The sequence below is a fragment of the Macrotis lagotis genome, chromosome 2, assembly GCF_037893015.1.
Source record: "Macrotis lagotis isolate mMagLag1 chromosome 2, bilby.v1.9.chrom.fasta, whole genome shotgun sequence".
Classification (NCBI taxonomy): domain Eukaryota; kingdom Metazoa; phylum Chordata; class Mammalia; order Peramelemorphia; family Peramelidae; genus Macrotis; species Macrotis lagotis.
Window position 1 is genome coordinate 27,767,159 of NC_133659.1, and position 21,818 is coordinate 27,788,976.

The 21,818-nt window shown below is 36.9% G+C and overlaps 1 protein-coding gene across 1 annotated transcript in view; it reads left to right on the top strand.

Annotated features, from left to right (window-relative positions):
* Nucleotides 1-17,139, top strand: part of LOC141511833 (FAS-associated factor 1-like) — a 243,903-nt gene extending 226,764 nt beyond the window's left edge. Inside the window, exon 8 of the mRNA XM_074220850.1 lies at nucleotides 17,050-17,139. Coding sequence (XP_074076951.1) covers nucleotides 17,050-17,139 — 90 coding nt within the window. The remainder of the gene's footprint in view (nucleotides 1-17,049) is intronic.
* The last annotated feature ends 4,679 nt before the right edge of the window (nucleotides 17,140-21,818 follow it).

Sequence of the window (21,818 nt, forward strand, 5' to 3'; positions counted from 1 at the left end):
TGGGAATGGTAGACACATACAGGAGCAGGAGTCATAGGCTTAATTTTTCCTTCCTCTGAACAAGCTCTGCATTAGAAGTTTCTTCTTATATCAAGCTGGAATTAGGATCTCTCTCTCCTACTTCCCCTTAAGTTGTCTTAATTAAGTGAACTTGTTGCACATTGACCTACAGGAACTTTTCCCCTGCTCTGATTTCTTGCCATTCTTAATTTATCTAGCACTTACTGTTGTCTTCCTGATGTTTGTTTGTATGCTTATCCCATTCCCTTGTTAGTTCCCTCCCATCCAGTCCTCCATTTTGTATTCCCAATTCCTAGGGCAGTGATTTATAAATATTAAGTCTTTAATACCGTCCTGTTTAAAATATGGGCAGATAAAAAATCAAATTAATAGGAATATGGGCAAAGGGAAATCACAGTAAAAAAAAAACGATTCTGCATAATTATATGCCAACAAAACTGAAAACAAAAGAAATATAAAATGCCCTTCAAGAATGCCCAAACCAACAGAATACCAGTTAGAGATCTCCAATAATTTAATCCTAAAAAATTAGAATGAGCTCTAATGGAATTATTAAGGAAAAGTAGTTCTGTTCCTGACTGATTAAAAGGAGAGAATATAGCAAACATAAAAACAAACAGTTTAAGTATCCATATTAGATACCTATATAGATGAAGAAAAGAACATCCTGCCAGATGTTTTGTGAGACAAATGTAGGATATTCCAAAACTCTTAGGGAAAATTTAAGTTTTAATAAATTTAATAAATTTATTAGTTTCTAGTTTAGTGACAGTACTGCCCTAAGACTTTTGGGACAGTTTTTGTAACCATAATACTTTAATAAGTATAGGACAAAGCAAAGAAAGAAATCTAGAGACCACTGTTATTAATGAAAAGCAGTTCAAAATGTTAAATAAAATCTGCCAAAGAGATTATTGCAATTTATCCCCAAAGTCATTCATGATGATAATTTGTTTTGTGCTAAGGATAAAAAATTGATTCAATAATAGGAAAATTAATTCACATTAAGTTCAAAAGTTTACACCAAAAAAACTTTTGGCAAAGTATATGTTTTATAATTGGTGCTTTAAAATCTTTTTTTATGCTAAATGCTTTTATACATTTATGCTTTTTTAAATTTTTGTTTTTTTAATAATTTTTTATTTTAAAGTTCAATACAAAAATAAGAAAAGAAAAAATTAACATTGCTATGTATGTACACAGCACAATATAGGAGAGGATTCAAAATAAAACATAGTAAATACTATTCATTGTATTATAAGTTTTATTTTTTGTTCTATGCTGAAAACTTTTAATTAAGTACACACAAACATCCAAGATATGTGAATATACATGGCTGTAATCACACACATTTGTTCTCATGCACATACATGTAAGTCCTTACCATACTTACCTTGACTCTTGTCAGCTGTTCTCTGAAGGTAGACAGCATCCTCTTTCATGTCACATTTATGCTATAAAAAAATTTAATTAATCTTATATAATTATAGAATTACTTTTTAATATGATAAAAATTAATCTGAAATCAAAAGTATGACTTATATGTATGAAAAAATGCTAGAACTTTTCCCAATAAATACAGGAGTAAAGCAAGGAAAACAATATCATGCACAGTAACTACAGCCATATATATATATGGAAAGAACAACTACCACAAAACAATCATAGCTGAATGTTATAAAATTATAATGATCAAGTTTGGCCCCAAGGAAAAGATATGAAAAGATACCTCCCTTTCCTCTCCCCCAATTCCCCACCACCACCACAGAAGTCAGGGTCCAAGGGTAAGAAACATTGTATACAATGTCAGAATTTTTTAATGTTTTTTTCTAAATTATTTTTCCTCTTAAAAGTTCTTTTTTATATGGTATGGTTCTTTTGGAAAGGTTGAGGAGAAGGGATCCCAGGAACCTGTAGGTGAAGTTAAGATATCAGAAAAATCTCTGTACACTTTAAAAAGTTTCTTTTGAACCCAGATAAAGGATTTTACATTGTTTGGGAGCTCTGTTCCATGCCTTAGGGAGATCAATGGAAAGGGTTAGCCTGGAAAAGAAAAAACTTAGGGGAGAACATTAACATGCCCTTCATTCATTTGAATGACTGTTCTCTAAAGGAGGGATTTTACTTGTTTGACTTGACCTCATGAAAAACCAAGAACAATGGAGCAGAGTCACAGAAGCGCAATGTCTGGCAAGGTACCCATAAATCATTACTCATTTATTAAATACTTCTTATGTGAACTGGCACTTTGAAGACTTGGGAACTATTCAGACAGAAATAGACAGACTGCTCTCAAGGGGCTTATCTTCTCCAAGCTGTGTACAGAATAAATACAGGGTACTAGTTGGGGACACTATCAACTGGGAGGATCAGAAAAGAGAAAAAGGGATCTGAGAGACAGAGGTGGGGAGAACATGGTCCAGTCAAAGACATGAAAATGGGCAGTAGAGTCTCAGGTGATGGAAATAACAAAAAAGTTAAACAGTGGCATTCAGAAAGGGCAATAATGTGAACTGAGGCAGGAAAAACAGAACAATTTGTCAGGGTTTTAAAAGCCAAAATTTATATTTGATTTATATTTAAATTGATTTTTTATATATATATATATATATATATATATATATATATATATATATATATATATATATATATATATATATCCTAGAAGATCAGGTGTTCTTTGCCTGGGATCTATGAACTTAAAAAAAAGTGTGTGCATGCATATATTATCTATGTGTATTTTTATGTGTGTGTGTATATATATATGTATGTATATATATATATATATATATATATATATATATATATACACTCTCTAATACAATTTATTTCCTCTGTAGTCCTATGTGTGCATTTTATTTTTAATATTTTAAAGCGTACTTCTATAAAGAGAGTTCATATGCTTCCCCACACTGCCTAAGGAGTCCACTAGGGTTTATTGAGGAGGATCATGGCATGATCCTATACTTTATATCCTATACTATCCTATACCTTCCTATACTTTAGGAAAATCATAGGAGGGTAGACGGTGGGAATTTTGAGGCTAGAAGACCAAGAAGGAGGTCATTAAAGATGGTCTGGAGGGAGCAGCTAGGTGATACAGTAGATAGAGCACCAGCTCTGGAGTCAGGAAGACCTGAGTTCAAATCCAATCACAGGTAATTAATAATTGCCTCTTTGACCTTGGGCAAATCACAATCCCTTTGCCTTAAATAAATAACTTTTTTTTTTTAAAAGATGGACTGGAGAAAGGGGATGAAGGCCTGAACTAAGTTGAAGGCTATTGGAAAGGAGAGAAGGGAAGGGCAAAGATGGGATGGGAGCTAGGATGCAGAGAGGAAAACAAGGTTCAGCAACTGACTGGCTATGTTGAATGGGAAGAGTGAGGAATTGAGGGTAACTCTGGGGGTTGTGAACTAGAGTGTCTTGACAATGAGACTTTTGAAAGGATATGGGAAGATAATGATAATGATTCCCTGGTCTGTTTTGCACATGCTGACTATCAGAAGAAATTTCCTAAAAATCAGACCTTTCACATGATTGAATGGAGATATTGTCTCTTCACTGGATATATTTTGTCTCAAGTCAGAAACCTCCATCATAAAAATGACAACATTAGAGCAGGGTGCATGAATTCTGAGACCCCATCCAGTTCTGTGATTCTGTATTCTATAATGACAACTTAAAAATTAAGTATAAAATATTTCATTAAAATATTTTCACTAATTAAAAATTATGTTAATCTGTTAGAAAGTATGTTATTGGGGGGCAGCTAGGTGGTGCAATGGTTAGAGCACTGGCCCTGGAGTCAGGAGGATCTGAATTCAAATGCGGCCTCAGACACTTAATAATTACCTAGCTGTGTGACCTTGGGCAAATCACTTAATCCCATTGCCTTGCAAAAAAAAAAAAGGCAGTATATTATTGGCATTTTTAAAAGCTAACTTAAATACAGATTAGTTATTCTTTGTTGTGTTTGCTGTTCAAATGGATTCCCTTGCCTCTTAAGTTTTCATTATTTACTAAAAATAAGGAGAATTTCTTCTTGTATAGCAAAGAGTTTTATTATAGAATGATCAGTGAACTATCTTTCCATAGTGTCCATTGTTTGGGTAGAAAAAATAGATGACAACCTTCCTAGGAATGTTGTAGAAAGAGGGAATATATTTGAGAAGGGCTTGGACTATATGACTTAGAAGTTCCGTGCAACTGATGTTCTAATGATTTTTTTTTAAATCTTCTTCAAAGTCCTTAATAAATATTTCTCATTTTAAAATGATCATGAAGTGTTTTGTTCAGTTTCATACAGCAGCAGCAGAAATGAATGTTTTCAATTCAGTCCTTTTTCTCAAATCATTGTCTGTTATCCTTTATCAGTTGGCCTGAGATTCTGTTCACTCCCAAATGGCATATATTTTGGAAATGAACAAAATAGTTTTTATAGAGATACTAATGTGGACAATTTTCCCAAATTCACAGCTAATTTTTAATAAGAACCCATTTAAGGCAAAAAAATGTTCCCTTTTTAATTATTAATACCCTCTTGACATTTTTACCTTAATTGAGATCATCCAACATTTGGCAATAGGATCATGATTTAAAACTCTCTGGGGTCCATGGCCATTAATGGGGGATGAAATAACACAAGAGTGTTAATTTTTTACAACAGAGTCTACGAATGATAGTGTCAACAGGAATCATATTGACTGTACCCAATCAAATACTTGTTAAGTGGAGATTTTGCCCCTTTATCTTATTAAGTAAATTATATGGTCCTTTTTTTTTTTTTTTTTTTTTGGAAACCTTTGGTGTGGAGATGTAAAACAGCAATTTCTTGGCTCTGCAGCGTGACATAGTTGAGAGCCGAGATTAGAGAAACCCTGTCGAGTTGCTAATACTCGAGGGCATCCCCAGCTAGAAAAGTATGTGAATTTAGGCATGGGAGGAAGGAAGGATCTGTTTTAAATTTAGTGTAGGGTCACTGCATCTTAATGATAGAATTAAACAAGGGAGGGGGCAGGATGAATAGGGCCTGTGCAGTACAGAGCACTAATACCACAAGCCTATGGTTTGCACTGGTTATTTAATGTCCTTTCCCATATGTTTTTTGAATAGAGCAGGTTATGGCAGGGATGAGCTAAGGAATAGCTTTGTTAGTGAACAAATAGGAGTAAATTTTATAGCAGGAGACCTTGAGTGTGTCGGGTTTTGAAGGCTCCCTCGTTTCCACCAGAATAGAGCCCTTGGTCTTTCAGAGCCCAGGCTTTGCTCCTTGATTGCTCTCAGAATGTGCCACCACTAGAGCAAAGAGGTGGAATTTCTGGTCATAGTCTCTAATTCTTCTCCATCAAGAATTATGGAGTCCTGCCTCTGCGTGGATACAAAGGGAAATGTGACCATTCTATTCACCAGGCAATGAGACCTGAGAGGGGAACAGAAGGAAGGGTGGCACCAAAGTGCCTGGTATGGCCAGAGCCAAGCCTCTTAGGATGGCTGCAGTTTGAATTTTCAGTGTCCTTTGGGATCTGGGAGTCAAAAAACAAATGACTGTTGATAGTTAATAAATGTTTCAGGTCATTGTTTTTGCATTGCCCTAGCTTCTCCTGGACCCTGGGCAGATTGACTTCGGCCCCTGAAATTCCAGTTCTGTATCAGCTCAGGCCCCTGGCAAAGCCGTGTCCTTTGTAACAAGAGGATAATAATCCTGAAACTCGGGCATTTTGAAGAAATTCTGTCTAAATGTAGTCACCCAATAAAGCAGTCCAGTAGCATTTATTGCTTTAATTAGCATTGTACTAATTTCTAGGGTACAGATAGAAAGAAGAAAGATAAACTGATGCCTTATAGGAGCTTATGTTCTAATGGAGGAGGACATCTCTACAAGTAGAGATATACCAGAAGTATAATTATAGCTAAACTTTATATAGCAATGTGAGGTTTCCAAAGTGCTTTACACACCATCTTACTTTAGCCTCATGACAATCTTGAAAGTTAAGTCCTATTATCCCCATTTTATGGATAAGGAGACTGAGGCAGAAGAGGTTAAGTGTCACAATCTTAGTCAAGGAAAAAAAGCATTAACTTTTGCAGCCATCTAGTATAGTCTGTACCTGCCCTGACCAGGAACAAGTGGGCATCTCACTTTTACTTAAAGAACTCTAAGAAGTGAGGGGCAGCTTGGTGGCACAGTGAATAGAACACTGATCCTGGAGTTAGGAGGACCCAATCCAGCCTCAGACACTTAATACTTACTTAGCTGTGTGACCTTGGGCAAGTCATTTAACCACTGTTGCCTTGCAAAAAACAAAACAAAACAAAAAAATGTGCAAGCTTGTATTTCTTGCCCAGTGCTGATTGTTAACAACTTTTCCCCATATATCTAAGCCTCTTGTGACAAGCTTATTACTGTTTTAAAAGGGACCAAACTCCTTGCTCCCTTCGTGCAGGGTGAAGGGGTTACCCTGAAGACCTTAGCATAGTGCTGACCCCAGAGTAAGTGCTAAAATCAATTCTCATTCATTCATTCCTAGTGCTGCCAACTCTTCTCCTGCTTCTCCTTATCTTTACCTTACTCTCCTACCACCCTCTCATTACCACTGGAACCAGGGACACTCCCACCCTGTAGATTTTAGCTTCTTCATTTGCCCTGACTAGGAGGGCAGCCTCACCTGGCCCACCTTTTACAGAAGACCCTCAGCCATGCCTCCAGATCTCCAGTTAAGGCAGCTGGTGGGATACTAAGCCCTTCCTTTGTGCACAGATTTTTCTCCCCACCCCCATGGATTCCATCCATTCTGCTAGTTCTCCTCACCTCCCCGTCTCATCCATGTAGGGTTTCCCCCAGGAGACCAGCAATTCCTTGAAGATGTTTGTATCTCTAACTCTTAACACTGACCTTTGCCTGTAATCATTATTTAATAAATACATCTTCTGCATACGTCTCTGGATAGAAATATCTCTATAAAAGTACGAGATGTGTACATTAAAGTCCTATCTTCTCTGGCAGTTCATACCTGTGGTAGAAACTTCCAAGCCCATACTGATCTGATCAGTCACAGTTGTGACCCCAACTTAGTGATGTCATTTTGGCCCTCTTCAAGAATGAGGGACAAGGGGCAGCTAGGTGGTGCAGTGGATAGAGCACCAGCCCTTCAGTCAGGAGTACCTGGGTTCAAATCCAGCCTCAGACACTTAATAATTACCTAGCTGTGTGGCCTTGGGCAAGCCACTTAACCCCATTGCCTTGCAAAAAAAAAAAAAAGAATGAGGGACAACAGCCAACCAACCAGCCCTGTTTGTATAAAAGAAGGAAAATAGTCCTTTAAAAGAGCTTACATTCCATTGGGAGAGAAAAATGTACACAGAAAAAATGATTTTTTTAAAAAGATGTAGAAGATATATCCTTCCATCTCAAGCAATTTGGGAGAGATTGGTCAATGAACATGCACTACAGAAGGGATCCTTGAGATTTGAGGGGAGAGAAATTCTCCCTTGAATAGCCTAGGGCTGAAATCCGGAGAAAGTTTCCTTCTGGCTGAGGTGAGGAGAGAGTATGCTTGTGATCTGGAGCAGGCCTGAGGACAGAGGAAGCCTGGACTAGAGCTATACTCCCTTCAGTCCTCCCGCATTCCCATCAAGTTTTCTGCTTCCTTCTCCACTGATCCTAGTGCTGACTCTGACAATAGTTTCAAAATAAAAATGGGGGATGTAGAGTGAAGGCTATAGAGTAAAAGAACCAGCTCCTCCCCAGATACTGCACTGCTGATCACTTTTTAATTTGCCCTCCTTGTTTTTAGCCGGACTTCTTTTCCTCTGAGCATTTTCATCTCTGGCTATCTTGTATGCCAACAGGCATTTGACACCAAAGACCTCTCTTTTTTCCTGAGAAGTCAATAGTGCTAGTTGAAAAAATAACAATCACTGTTTGCTGTGGTAAATGGGGCTGTTTGACAGCACCATGAGAAGAGCATTTTCTTCCTCAATGACAGCTTGGACAGCCTCTCTTCTCCAGTTGCTGTTGAACTGTTGTGCAAAGGACCATCTGCTCCTGTGGTAGGGGCACAAGCTCCAGGCCACTTTGACAGGTCACTCCTCCTACCTTGTTCCACCCTGCTAAAAGAACAGCCAGAAGTCACAGTTCAACATGGCCTGCTCAGTGGAAAGGCACCAGAGAGATCGTCTGCTGGGCATGGTAGACTGAACCTTGGAAGTGATCCAGTGCAATTCTCTGATACTGAGGAAACTTGAGGCCCAAGGAAAGGAAGAAATCCAGAGATCCTCCAGAATATTTTAGCACTTACTATGTTCAAGCACTGTGCTTAGTACTGGGTATACTGAGAAAGGCAAGAACCTTTCTTGCCTTCAGGGAACTCACTTTCTAACCTAGGGAGTCCAAGTGCAAAAGACCAAGTACTTATGAGATAGATACAAGGTAAATTAGAGGTGGGGCAACTATGTGGGTCCCTGAATAGAGTGCCAGGGCCTGGACTCAGGAGAACCAGAGGTCAAATCAGACCTTAAACACTTACTATAGCTGTGTGACTCTGGGCTAGTCACTTCACTCCATTTGCTTCAGTTTTCTCCCTCTGTAAAATGAGTTGGAGAAGAAATGGCAAACTACTTTGATTACCTTTACCAAGAAAATCCCAAATGGTTCGTGGGGAGTTGGACATGACTAATCAACTAACCAACAGATTGGAGCTAATCTCAGAGGAAGAGACTCTTTAGTCTGGAGAGGACCTGGAAAAACCATTTTGGAGAAGGTAGGGTTTTTATTCAAGCCTTCCAATGTATGAATGAAGGAAGCTAACAGGAAGGAGGATATGTAAGGTTATTGAATTGAGAACTGGAGTGGCGTGAGTGAAGAACAGCATGAAGACCAATGTTTCAGGGTTGTAGTGCATATGGGGGCAGATTTACAGGGTCAAATCAAGAGCCATCCCATGAGCTAAGACTTGATCCCAAATCTCCCCATCACAGACAGGGATTCTTTCATGTACTACAGCTTGCTTGTATTTCAAACTGCTTTCATTTATTAAAAATAAAAATATTCCATATATTCCTGGCCCTGTTCATATCATTCTACAGTTCATCACTTTCAAATGAATTGTTAGGAAATTCTTCTAAATCTAGCCATAAAAGCATTAAATTTTTTTTTTTTTTTAGATTTTTCCTAATTATTCTTTCTGCCCTCTTGGCCTTTTTTTTTTTAAGACTTTTCAAAGGCAGTGGGGTTAAGTGGCTTGCTCAAGGCCACACAGCTAGGTAATTATTAAGTGTCTGAGGCCAGATTTGAACTTGGGTATTCCTGACTCCAAGGCTAGTGCTCTATCCACTGTGCCACCTAGCTGCCCCCGGCCTTTTTTTTTTTTTTTTTTTTTTAACAAAGAAATGGGGTTAAATGATTTGCCCAAGATCACCCAGCTAAGTAAGTATTAAGTGTCTGAGGTTATATTTGAGCTCAGGTCCTCTTGACTCAAGGACTGATGATCTATCCACTGTGTCACCTAGCTGCCCCTTTTGACCTTTGTTAATTAAGGAGCATACTGAGTGTTAAATCACAAGACCTGAGTTCAAGTTTTGGCTCTGCGGATTCTGACAATTCACCTTGCTTCATTTGCTTATCTTAAGCTTGTTCAGTCTGTAAAGTGGGGAGAATTAGATTTTCATTATATGTACTGCTAGTATTTTTCCTCACACTGGCATCTTTCTTCCCTAGAGGTGATTATAGAGTAACCAATTTCCACAATTTAAACTGAGGAAGATAATTTGAGAGTTCTTTTTTTAGGTCCAATAGAATAAAAGTTGCTTTTGTGGTATTTCAGTGATGTAGTAGAAAAAATACTGGTAAGACCCAGAGTGTAGCCAGAGGTGACCCTGTTCCCAAGGAGCCCAAGCTCTATCTCAGGTATAATACATGTACTAAATAATGAAGTGACATAAATAAATGGAGCATATAAAGTGATCCAAGAGAAGTACAGAAATCTATTGTTCTGAGACCAAGGTATGGAAGCTATTTACTGAGGGTAAGTCACAGAAAGACCTTCTAGGAGGTTTTTGCTGTGGAGCACTGGGTGGGGGGCAAGGATAGATTGAATTCCAAATGCAAGACTCAGTCTATTCTGTTTATGTTTTCAATTTCCATGAGAATAGTAATCCACCAATTCAGGAAGCTTATATAATTTCTTAGCATGGGGAATTCTTTCCAACTCTGAAAATATTGCCAACTCTTGTTGACCAGTATATCTTTTTTTGGTCTTTCTCTCCTCAGTACTTAGGACTATACCCAACACATAAAATGTTCTAAATAAATGGTTATGAACTGATTCAAGTTGAATCAATGTGTTTTTAACTTTAATAGATAAGTCCTACAGGTACCTAGGGGTTAAATTGCTTGCCCAGGGTCACACTGAGCCTCGCTATCACGTGTCATGGAAAAAACTTGAATCCATACCTTCCTAACTTCAAGTTTAGCCCTATAGCCTCTATGCCAAGCTGCCTTTGGGTTCAAGAGATTCTACTTCTTTTTGTCCTCCAGAACCTGGAACCTGTGCTATTTTATAAAATATTTAGTATGCTTTCATGCAGAGTGCCAGCAGATTGAGGTGTTTCTGTGGAAGAACCATTGACATTCCCAGTCAGAATAATATTAGAAATGAGGTGCAGTGAGAGGACTCCTTGACTTAGGAATTAAAGCTGTAGGTTTGATCCTTCCACAGATACCCACTAGCTAGGTGAAAGCTTTTTATCTAGCTTTTTTTAATTTCCATTTGCCATTTCCAAATGGAAATAACAATTTTTATATATCTTGACTTACAGAGTGGTTGAGAAGAAAATGCTTTGTAAATAAATCACATTGGAAGAAATGGGAGTTAATGCTGTCGTCTGAAAATAGGGGTTGCAATGAAGTTGAGCCAATGCTCAAGGTCAAAGGAAATGATTTATTCACAGGTGGGTGGGTGAAATTCTGTGGCTGGAACATTCATAGCCTTTGGTGATACCTTCCTGCAGTTAGTCTTAGCTAGAGGTGACGGACTTGCAGTCTGGTTCAGTTGTCCTCAATGTCTTTCTGGGTGGGTTAGGACTTGCCAGAGCTGATGTTGTTATTTTGAGACAAAGCAAAGAGCCAGATAGTTCTGAAGTTTTCTAGCCATGGGTTATTGGAGAATGGTGGTGCCAATTACAGATGAGTCTTTTACAAATTAGTTTAGTTTTGAATGTCTTCAGGAATCAGATGAACATCTAGGTGGCAGATGTTCAGTAGTTTATTGGAAGAAGGGAACTTTCCTTTGGTTGTTTGAACTTTTCATATTCCTAATTTTATTAAAGTAATTTATTTGCTGGTCTTATCTCTCCCCTCTCCTATTAGATTACAAGTTCCTTGAAGGAAAGCATTTGCTTATCTCATGTTTGTTTCATTATTTCATCCCTAGCACCTGGTACAGTGAATGAAATTAGAGATGCAAAAAGTGGTTAAGGATAGAGGTTCTGAACCCAGAAAACTTGATGAGCCTCCAAGGATCAAACCTTGAGAATTTATAGCTTTTAGAGACCAGCAGAATAAAGAAGAGTCAATGAGAAAAATAAGGGGAAATGAAAGAATTGGAAGGAGAACTAATAGAACCAATTCCACAGAAGAGCAAGATTGAGAAGTTCAGGGTTGTTTGACAGTATCTGCCAGTCTTGTCAACTGAAGGATGGTGAGGACTGAAAAGTTCATTGGATTTATCTATTAGAGTGTTTGAAAGGGCAATTTCATTTGATGAGAACTAGCTATATTGTGAGAGATTTAAGGCTAATAGGAAGATGAAGACTTGAAGGTAGAATTGTATGGTGATCACAACTTGGTGGTCAGAATAAGACCAGGACAGGACAGAGCTAAAACAGTCCATAACAAGTCAAGAGAAGGGTGTGGTTTTTTGGAAAGATGGAACTGCATCTATTTAAGGATCTTCTCCTCCCCCCCCCCCCCCCACATTCAAGAGAAAAAATATGACCTCTTATATTGATTTTAGTTCAGATACTAGTGAACTGGTAATCCCAGTTGTGTCCCCCTATAGTAAAAATAATTTAGGTCTGTGATTTGTTGAACATCTTTTCATATTACATTTGTCCCCTCTATTCCCCAAAGATTTCCATTAGATCCTATTCATGAGAGGATTTTTTCCATTGAAAATCAGTAGGAAGTGAAATCTACTTTCCTTTCCTTTCTCCTTTCTTTTCCTTTTCCTCTTTCTTTATCTCTTTCTTTTTCTTTTTCCTCTTCTGTTCTTTCCCTTTCCCTCTTTCAATTGCTCAATATTCACAGAAATATTAATAGTCGAACCTTTGGCACATTGAATTTGAGTTTATCAACTCTCACCTATCTTTACTTGTTCATTCTAAATACCATGAGTTTGCTAAATAACATTTGATGCCACCTTTGCATTTCTCTTACTTCCCAACAGTTAAAATTTGTTTGTTGCAAAGGTCTGTTTTAGGAGAGTTTTAATTTGCAATTTAGAAAAGCCAATGCCTGTTCGACTATGGCTTTAGATCTTGAAGCACATTCAGGAAAAAGAAGAAGGGTTCTTCTAGGAAGGTGAGAAGTGTTTGAGAAATACCCTGAATCTCAAGTCTTGGCTTTGTTTCTTCGTCTAAGGCTTCATGGAGAACCTAAGGAATAGGGGCTAACTGGAAACCAGGCCCTAAACATAATTAGTGCTCTGGAGGGTTTTGTCAAGTCTTAGATGCTGTGCAGCAAGTTCTTTCCTTAGCTATCAGCTAGGAGTATTCATCCATTCATTAGTCCTATCAGTTAATCTGCAAATAATTAAACTCTTAGTCTGTGCAGAGCACTGTGCCATCCTAGTCTTAAGGTTTGGGTACAAATCAGAGAACCATAATCTTTTTATATCTCCCTTTTTCTTTTATTTCTTTCATACTGGATTCTTTTTGATTTCTCTGGGAATCATGGAATGTCTGCCGGAGTCAAAAGTGTCTTTGGTGAGTAGATATGGACTAACCTCCCCTTCATTTTACAAAGGAAGTGAACTAAAGCCCAGAGAGAGGAGATGAGCCTAAAGACTCATGGCTATTTAGGGCAAAACCAGGGCCAGAACCCAAGTCTTAAAACTTCTATTCCTAGCCAGCGGTAGCCACAGTGCCTTTCTTTTGAGACTTTTCTTGTCTTGATAGAAAGAGCATCAACCTCTTGTGAGAAAAGTGCTTTGTAAAGTCTTTTAATTCTATGGTCCAATTAAAATGTTAACTTGTCTATACAGTTATATTCTGAGAAATTCTGCTTAAATTAGTAAGGTTTAGACATGAACTATTTTTTAGACAATCACATTTTAAGTGGGAGAGATTTGTAGAAAATGAACATTTTCCTATTGATAAAAATTGATGATAATAATAAACTTTTGATATGATTATAATGTATAAGTAATTAGGTAAGCTATCTTTCCTCACAGTATTGTTCTTAGTAACAGAAAACACCATGAAAACATCAGGGAAATTTGAAGATTGGTATCAAGATTAATTAATTTTAAACATTAATTTTTTATGTTAGAACTAAGAAGCAAGTGTTTTTTTTCCCCCATTAAAAACAATATAGGTACTAGAATAGGTTCAGCTCAATTCTGTTCTAGTTTACATTCTCTAATTATTTTGTTGGTCATGTACAACTGTTTTAGCTAAAAGAATTGGAAAGAAATTAAATTTTAACAGCAAAACAATCTTTAGAAACCTGTCTTTTCATTTGGCATTGTTTGAACATGGAATAAATTCTTTAGCAAGACACAAACATTTAAATGAACATTAATTTTATCCAAGTCATTATTAAACAACATTCAGACCTAATTGAAACATTTGCGGATTTCTTGTATCCTGAGACCATGTCGATTTAGAGTTTAATGCAAGACCAGATTTGAAAAGACCACGGAGGGTGAGCATGATCCTAAGCCAGTGCTGATCAAAGAAAGCGTGTAAGACAAAAAGGCCCTTGGGAAACATTGCCCTGGGAAGTGGCACTTGTGCGTACAGAGAATTTTGTGCAAGTCTACAAAGATGAAATCGGCCCAGCGATGGCAGTCAAGCGTGCCAGCAGGCACCACCCCCCAGCCTTGGAGGAGAGGCGCCGCGTCCTTGATCAGTTTCAGCGAGGACTGCAATGGGCTCCGCCCGCCCCCATCATCTTCCCAGCTGAGCTGGGTTCCTGCATTCTCTGCGAATGCTAATTTCTCCTGACCAGAATAATTTTTACCATTGCTTTGTGTGCTTTTTGGATTTTCTCTTCCCTGCAGAATTACAACTTCAAATGTTAATTAAATATAGCAGTTAATAAAGATAATGGGGGAATTTGTATGTCTCCATCAGTTTCAATACGGACTTCATCTATCTTTGAGTTTTTGTCATTTTAGCAGTTGAGTCTTTATCAGACAGATATTAAATCAGTATGTGATTACAACATTGATATGGGTAGATTGTCCTGGAAAAATAGGTAGATTTTTCCTTGAAATAATTAACGATTGTAATTAAGCAAAGATTCTTCTAGATGCATTTCAAAGTTTGTGCAATAATTTGTGCAATAAGTATAATCAAATTGAAGCCTGATGGGTTTTATACTGTTCCCTCCCTGAAGACCAGTCTGTCTGTGTGGAAGAACTTGCTGATTCTATGGCAACTCACTTAACCCATGTCCTCCTAGGTAACAAAGCAACCATAATACTTGTGCTTTGGTTAAAAATCACTTTAACTTTGATCACTTTGATCTGCACATCAGTTTGGCATTGCATTTTGTCCCAACTGAACACACTCAACGAGGATGTACATGCCTTTTAAAAGCTGAGAACAGCAGAGGGAATGTTACTGAGTTCGAAGCAGTTAGAGAGGAGTTACTGTTCATTTCACACTGCCCCAGTTGTTGTATTGTGGAATGAAAATGGAATGTGAGGAATCTAAGCCCTTCATGTTGTGTGTCCATCCTCAGAGGGTCAGCGTTGTCATCTCTATTCTGTTGTATAGCCAATGTTTACATGATAGATGCTTCCTAGTGTGCAATGTGATTTTGCGAGAGCACTTAAGAAGGGTAGTTAGTGCTCTGTGCCATTCGTCCTGTCTGCTCCACACTCTGGGCAGTTTGTCTCAGGAGGGCCAATGGGTCCCCTTCTCAGAATCATAATTTTAGATGCATAAAATAAATCAGATTACAGAGAAACCATTTATATCGACAATTATCTAAATATAAAAGCAGATACAAGTCCCATGGAGCCCCAATAAGAACTCCTGCATTAAAGGAAGTTTTTCTCTTGAAGCAAAAAAGTGACTTTAATACCCCCTCAGTGTTATAAATGTAAGACCTTACGTTTCCTAAATATCTTACTAAGCACTTAGCATGGCAAATAGTGTCAGAGTCAATATTCGAAGAGATTAGTGTAGTTACATATGGTTAGGCTACTGTAAGGTCAATAGTTATGAATGACAACTCGTAACCTCAGTGTGACTGAACTAAATATTAGTACATGACTGGCTGGCCCCTTGCTATGGAGCTCTGAAGAATAGCTGTTTGTTTGAAATTCAGTGGGGATCAAACCTGTCCCAAGCCCTGCAGCTCTCTTCTTTCCCATTCTTCTTTCACAGGTGTATATTGGAGATAAAAAGAAATAGATTGAGTTCTTTACTTTCCCCCAGTGAACATATTTCCCTGTTTTGTTGGAAAGGTGACTTAGATGTGTTTACATATAACAAAAAGTAATGTGATACAAAATGCTGTAATTAGACAACATGATACTTTAGGCATCTACGTTTTAAAAGCATGAATGAATGTCCTTTGTTTTCTTCATTGAAATCTCATTGTATAACACATTCTGTACCACATTCCAACTCGTAGAAAGTAGGAAGCACTTGTTTCCATTGTTGCCAGAGGATAATGTCAGGCTTGTGTTTTTCCATCAGGAGAGTTGGTTGAAATGTTATCTTTGTTATTCCTGTGATTTATTAATTTATATTCATCTTAACTGCAAAGAAGGAAACAAAAGAGGACTTCATATGTACTACTCAGGAAAGGGAAGATTCTTGCACAGCTCTACATCACCTTCTATTGATAAATCTTTTCCTTATGCTCTCCCTTTCAGTATCCAAAGTAACAAAAGCAAACGTTTATTAAGCTTCCACTCTGTGCCAAAGCGCTCTGCTTGTTGGGATTCGGGGCGGGGGGGTGTGTGTGATGTGATGGTGGCAAAAAATGCAAAGTTTAGAGCGAAACTTGGGCCTGCCCTTGGGGAACATGCAATCCAATAGGCTAACAGTTAAAATAGTGGGTATGTGCAAAAAAAACAAGTTTTCCTGTTTAAGATAATTTCAAAATATAAGTGTATTGATTTCATATAAGACCATGCATAGAAATCCAATTGAATTCTTCTTGAATCTCAGAATCTCAAAATTGGCCTCAGAACCTGTCTAGTATATCTTCCACCTTAGCCTCCTTCTATCTTCTCCTTCACATTCCCCTAAAAGACCTCCAGGGGTGGGAAACCTACCCCTTCTTATGATAATCTTGCTGAATTTGTGGACAGCTCTTATTGTTAGAGCAGCTTTTGATCTTAGGAAGTTCCGAAGAATATGACTCTCAATTCATTTCTAACTAGATTGAATGGGGCTTGATGATCCCCAGAATTCCCTCCAGCTGCAGAATGCCACAAGAGTTAAGAGTCAGTGCCTCTGATCTTCTTCCCATGTGGGATTAGAGTCTTGCTTTCTTATTTGTATTTTTTTCTTTCTAACTTATGTTTCATTTTAACTTAGTTTTCACAGAAGTGAAACAATGGAATAGTCTTATAAAGGCTTAGACTTCACAAGCATTTAATAAATAGGTTAGTGGGTGTGCCTGTGGCCAAGGGAGATACAAAGTAAAATCTGAGGTTTACCCTTAGTACTGGCTAGTCTGGTAGGAGAATGTCATGAAAATAAAAAAAAAATGAATAGGAAAATGTTCTCCTTATGTATTGAAAACATGGTATTAATGTATTTTTTAAAATTTATTTTTAACAGGTGAAAAGGAATGTATATGACCTTACTAGTATCCCTGTTCGCCATCAGTTGTGGGAAGGCTGCCACCCTCAGCTACAGATGACTCAGTAAGTAATAGCATCATTTAGCATGTGACTTTCTGGTCATTCTTTCTTCTACTTGTGACTATTCCATTGAAAGTTCTGTGCCAATCAGACTGTAGAAAAATGAAATGGTACAAACTTACTCCCTCACATAGCTCTTCCTGTGACACCAAGTGTATAATGGGCTTCTCACATGTCTGTAAAGGTTCTTTTCTCACAATAGCTTTGTAAGGCAGGCAGTGCTTCCCCCATTTCACAGATGAGCTGACTGAAACCCCACCTTAGGGGTTTCAGTACCTAAATTTTTCTTTTTCCAAATGTGTTTAACCTAGGCAAGAATCTGGGCAGCTAGATGACACCATAGTGGATAGAGCACTGGGCCTGTAGTCAGGAAGATTCACCTTCCTGAGTTCAAATCTGGCCTCAGACACTCACTTACTAGCTTTGTGATCCTAGGCAAGTCACTTCACCCTGTTTGCCTCATTTTTCTCATCTGTAAAATTATCTGGAGAAGGAAATGGCAAAACATTCCAGTATTTTTGCCAAGGAAACCTCAAATTGGGGTTACAAACAGTAGAATACTGATTGAACAACAAGACAAAAATCTAGATTGAGATAGACTTTCAGTCATGCCACATCCGTAGTGTGGAATGAATCCCATGACAGTGGAATTGCCACCTGAGATTTTTCACCACACTATACGTTAGAATCTTGTCACATTCTTTAGAAAAGAAATGTTCAAGGTAAACAAGAAAATCAAAACTTAATTCTTTTCTTTGACTCATTTCTTTTCAGATTTTGGCTGGGGAACTGGGATGTGACTATAAGCAATATGGACTTTTGAATGAGTCTTCACAGCTCTAGAGATTTGTCATGCGTTTATTAATCAGTCATCTGCTATTTGAAAAGCACTTAGCCAAGTTAGAGCTAGCGATTTAACCCTAACATGGTCCAATAACTCACAGTTATGGAGTTCTTCAGGGTTATAAAGCACTTTACTCAAAATAGCTTTGTGATATTGGTAGATATGATACAAGTATCTTTATCCCCATTTCACAGATAGAGAACATGAAGGAACTGGAGTCAGTCACCCACGCTAATATGATTAGAAAATGGCAGAGCTGGGACATGAACTGGATTTTTCTGACTTAAAGTTCAGTGTTCTTTCTACAAACTGGACAACAAACTTAATGAGGATAGTGAATTTGTACTTAAAAATCATTGTATCTCACCCCCTTCTGAGAGCAGTACATTATAGGAACATCATAGATATTTAAATCATTAAATGAAATTGAAAGAAACTGAATGATTGGACTAGGACTTATTTAATCTGAAAATTTTAAGACCTATGATCTTAGATCATTGTAATGTTTCTGTTATCTTGCTGGTTCTCTGTTGCATCTCTCTCTTTAGATATTCTAAGTTTGGTCTGTCGTCATACTAAGGGTTTCTATTCAATGCTCTACCAAGAGACTGTTCATGATGAGGCATCTTTATTTTGACATGCTGGGCTATTACCCTATCTGCAAGAGTTCATTGGTGATTTGTGAATCCAAAATGAAAATTTGTCAAAAAATTCTAAAATTTAAATCTGAAAAGTAAATAAAGGTTTGAAAGTGGATTTCTAAAAATATTTTATATTTTAAAAATACTCAAAGGGACAACTGTAAGTTTGGAATTAGTGTGTCATAACCTAAGCAAAACTAAGCATATCTTTCTGGATAATAAACAATACCCTTAATTTTCTTTCAAAATATTTTCCTTTTTAATCACTTCTTTCTAACAATAAAACATGGTCACACTTTGAAAAAGATTTTGGAACTATTAAAATCATAGATCTTTGGAATGAGGTACATCAGAAAAGAGGGTTTGATGCAGGATCTGCAAGCAGTGAAAAAAATGCTTAAATTGCAGGGAAAGAGCGGAGAATGAGTACCTTGGAGTTTTGATTCCATGAAAGGCACTAGATAAATAAAGAGGCAATGAGCCTGAAAATGTGAGTCTAGAGTAGATAGAAAAGAAGGATAGCTAATGAAGAGAATGAGGGAGAGAAATTCTTTCTGGAAAGGATTGCAAAAAATGAAATTTTAAAAAGTAATAATCAGGACAAGTTGAAGGGAAAGAGAGAAGGTAGTTTCTACTTGACTATGGCGGGGGGAGAAATCAAATTAAATAACCACATAAAAGCAGAAAAGAAGTGGAAATTAAATAAGAAAATCTTCAAAGGAAAAACATTAACAAATGGGAAGGGGGAGCTCAGGAATAAGAGAAAAAGAGCCAGTGGGAATTGGACCACCTAAAAAAAAACTAAGCTAACATAAATGAAGAGACATAGTATTGTATTTACAGTAAAAGAAGGGGAAAAAATATAACCTAAAAAAAAACAGTTTTAGAGACAAATGAAGGAAAATAGAATAAACTTAATTTATAACTTTAAATGTGAATGTATTAAATAATTCAGCAAAATGAAAAAAAAGAATGATAGATTGCATAAGAAAACAAAATTCCACAATCTGTTGCCCATAAGAAACTTATTTAGAAAACCTCCAAACCCAGAATGAAATTAAGAATCTGGAAAAAATTTTGTATGCATTATATACTCCAAAAAAGTAGGCATTGCAATCATAGTATCTGACAAATCAAAAAGAAATGTTTTTTAAAAAGATGAAAAATGAGATAACAATATTATGTTAAAAACACTATGGACAACAAACCAGCATCAATATTAAACTTAAATACTCCAATATCTTTGCATTCAAATTTATAAAGGAAATATTAACGGAATTATAAGAATCAATAGACAGTAGCAGAATAGTGAAATATTTTTAGTTTTCCAATATTAGTTTTGAACTGAACAAATTACTGGAGAATCTAGAGTTAAAAGATGTATAGTGTCTTCTAAATGGAAGCACAAAAATTTACATATTTTTCAACATAGCATGGAACTTTTGCAAAAATTGATCCTATACTAGGGCACAGAGATATTGCAAACAAATGTAAAAAGTACACTTTTTACCGACCATAATGTAATGGAAAATAGTCATTAGTTCAGAGACCACAAGCAAAAAGACCTAGACCCAAATAGATACTTAACAATGGAATCCTAAATAATGAATGCTCCAAGAACAAATCATAGAAACAATTATGTGAAAGAAAATGATAATCATGAATAAAATACCAAAATTTCTGGTATTCATCTAAAGCAGCTCTCAGGGGGCAAATCATGTCCCTGCAAATATACATTAAAAATTTAGAGAAAGAGAGGATTAATGAATGGAATATTTTTTAAATGCAAAAAAGCCACCAAACAATCTTAAAATAAGCACAATAGTGAAGATAATATAAATCAGAGGAAAAAATATATTATTTTGAAACACAAAAATCTATTATTTCATATTTTTCATTCATGTCCAGCTCTTTGTGTCTCCATTTGGAATTTTCCTTGGCAAAGACACTGGAGTGGTTTGCCATTTCTTTCTCCAGCTCATTTTATAGATAAGGAACTAAGATAAATAGGGTAAAGTTACTTGCCCAAGGTCACACATCTAGTAAGTGTCTGAGGCCAGATTGTGACTTGGAAAGATAAGTCTTCTTAACTTCAGGCCCAGCCCTCAATCTTCTCTGCCACTTTGTTGACCCCCCCCCCAAAAAAAAAAAAAAAACTATAGAAATTATAAATAAAGCCCCCAAACTGATTTTTTGAAAAGATTAATAAAATTGATAAAACTTTAGCTAACATGTTTAAAGAGATAGCAGAATATCAAATAAAAAAAGGAATAAAGCAAGTTGAAATTGCAATCAAACCTGAAGAAATAAAAAGAAAAATCAGAACCTCTTCTATACAATTAAATGCTAACACAACTGTGAGAGAGAATACAAAGAAATAGAATAATACCTTCAAAAATATAAAACAAGTAAACTGACCAGAAAACCAGATAAAGATCTTAAATATTTTAACCTAATCTTAGAAAAGGAAATAGATTGAGTTCTAAAGAAACTATCTTAAAGGGGAAAAAAGCTAAAAACAACCCAAACAACTTTTGGTCCTGATGATTTCACAGGAAAATTCTAAAATCAGTGATCTCGACACTAAGAGAAACCTTAAGATCATCTGATTCAGCTCCCTCTGGGTGAATGATGGTATCCCCATTTTATAGGTGAGGCAACTATATATATATATCTTGTTTTTTTAAATTAAATATCATCCTGCAACCTTTCTAATGCATATTTTGTGGATACTTGAACTTTAGAAGTTAATGAGCAGCTGAAAAATTATTCCCTTTAAAGGGTGAACAATGTACTTTAATGTACTTGGGTCACCAAATTGATAGCTTCATTGATTTAAATGAATGAAAAGCATTTATTAAGAATTTACTCTGTTTCACTCTGCTATTTCTTGGGGCAATAAATACAAGGGAGAATCCTGCCCAAAGGAGTTCACCTTATAATGAATGCTGGCCAGGGTGGGTATGTTGGTTTGTCAAGGGCCTGTTGAATGTAGCTATAGGGAAGTAGACCTTTCCAGAAGCAATGGCAGTATTATTTTGGTTTCAGAGCTGGAGGTTGGGAGAGATGACTATTGCCATCAAGTCAAACAGGGCCATAGTGGGCCTTATGAGACTGCTCCCCATGAGAAGACTAAAGCTAAAGAGGTAGACTTGCTGGGTTCTCTCAACCATGGGTGCCTCTCCCCTCAACTCTGGCTTC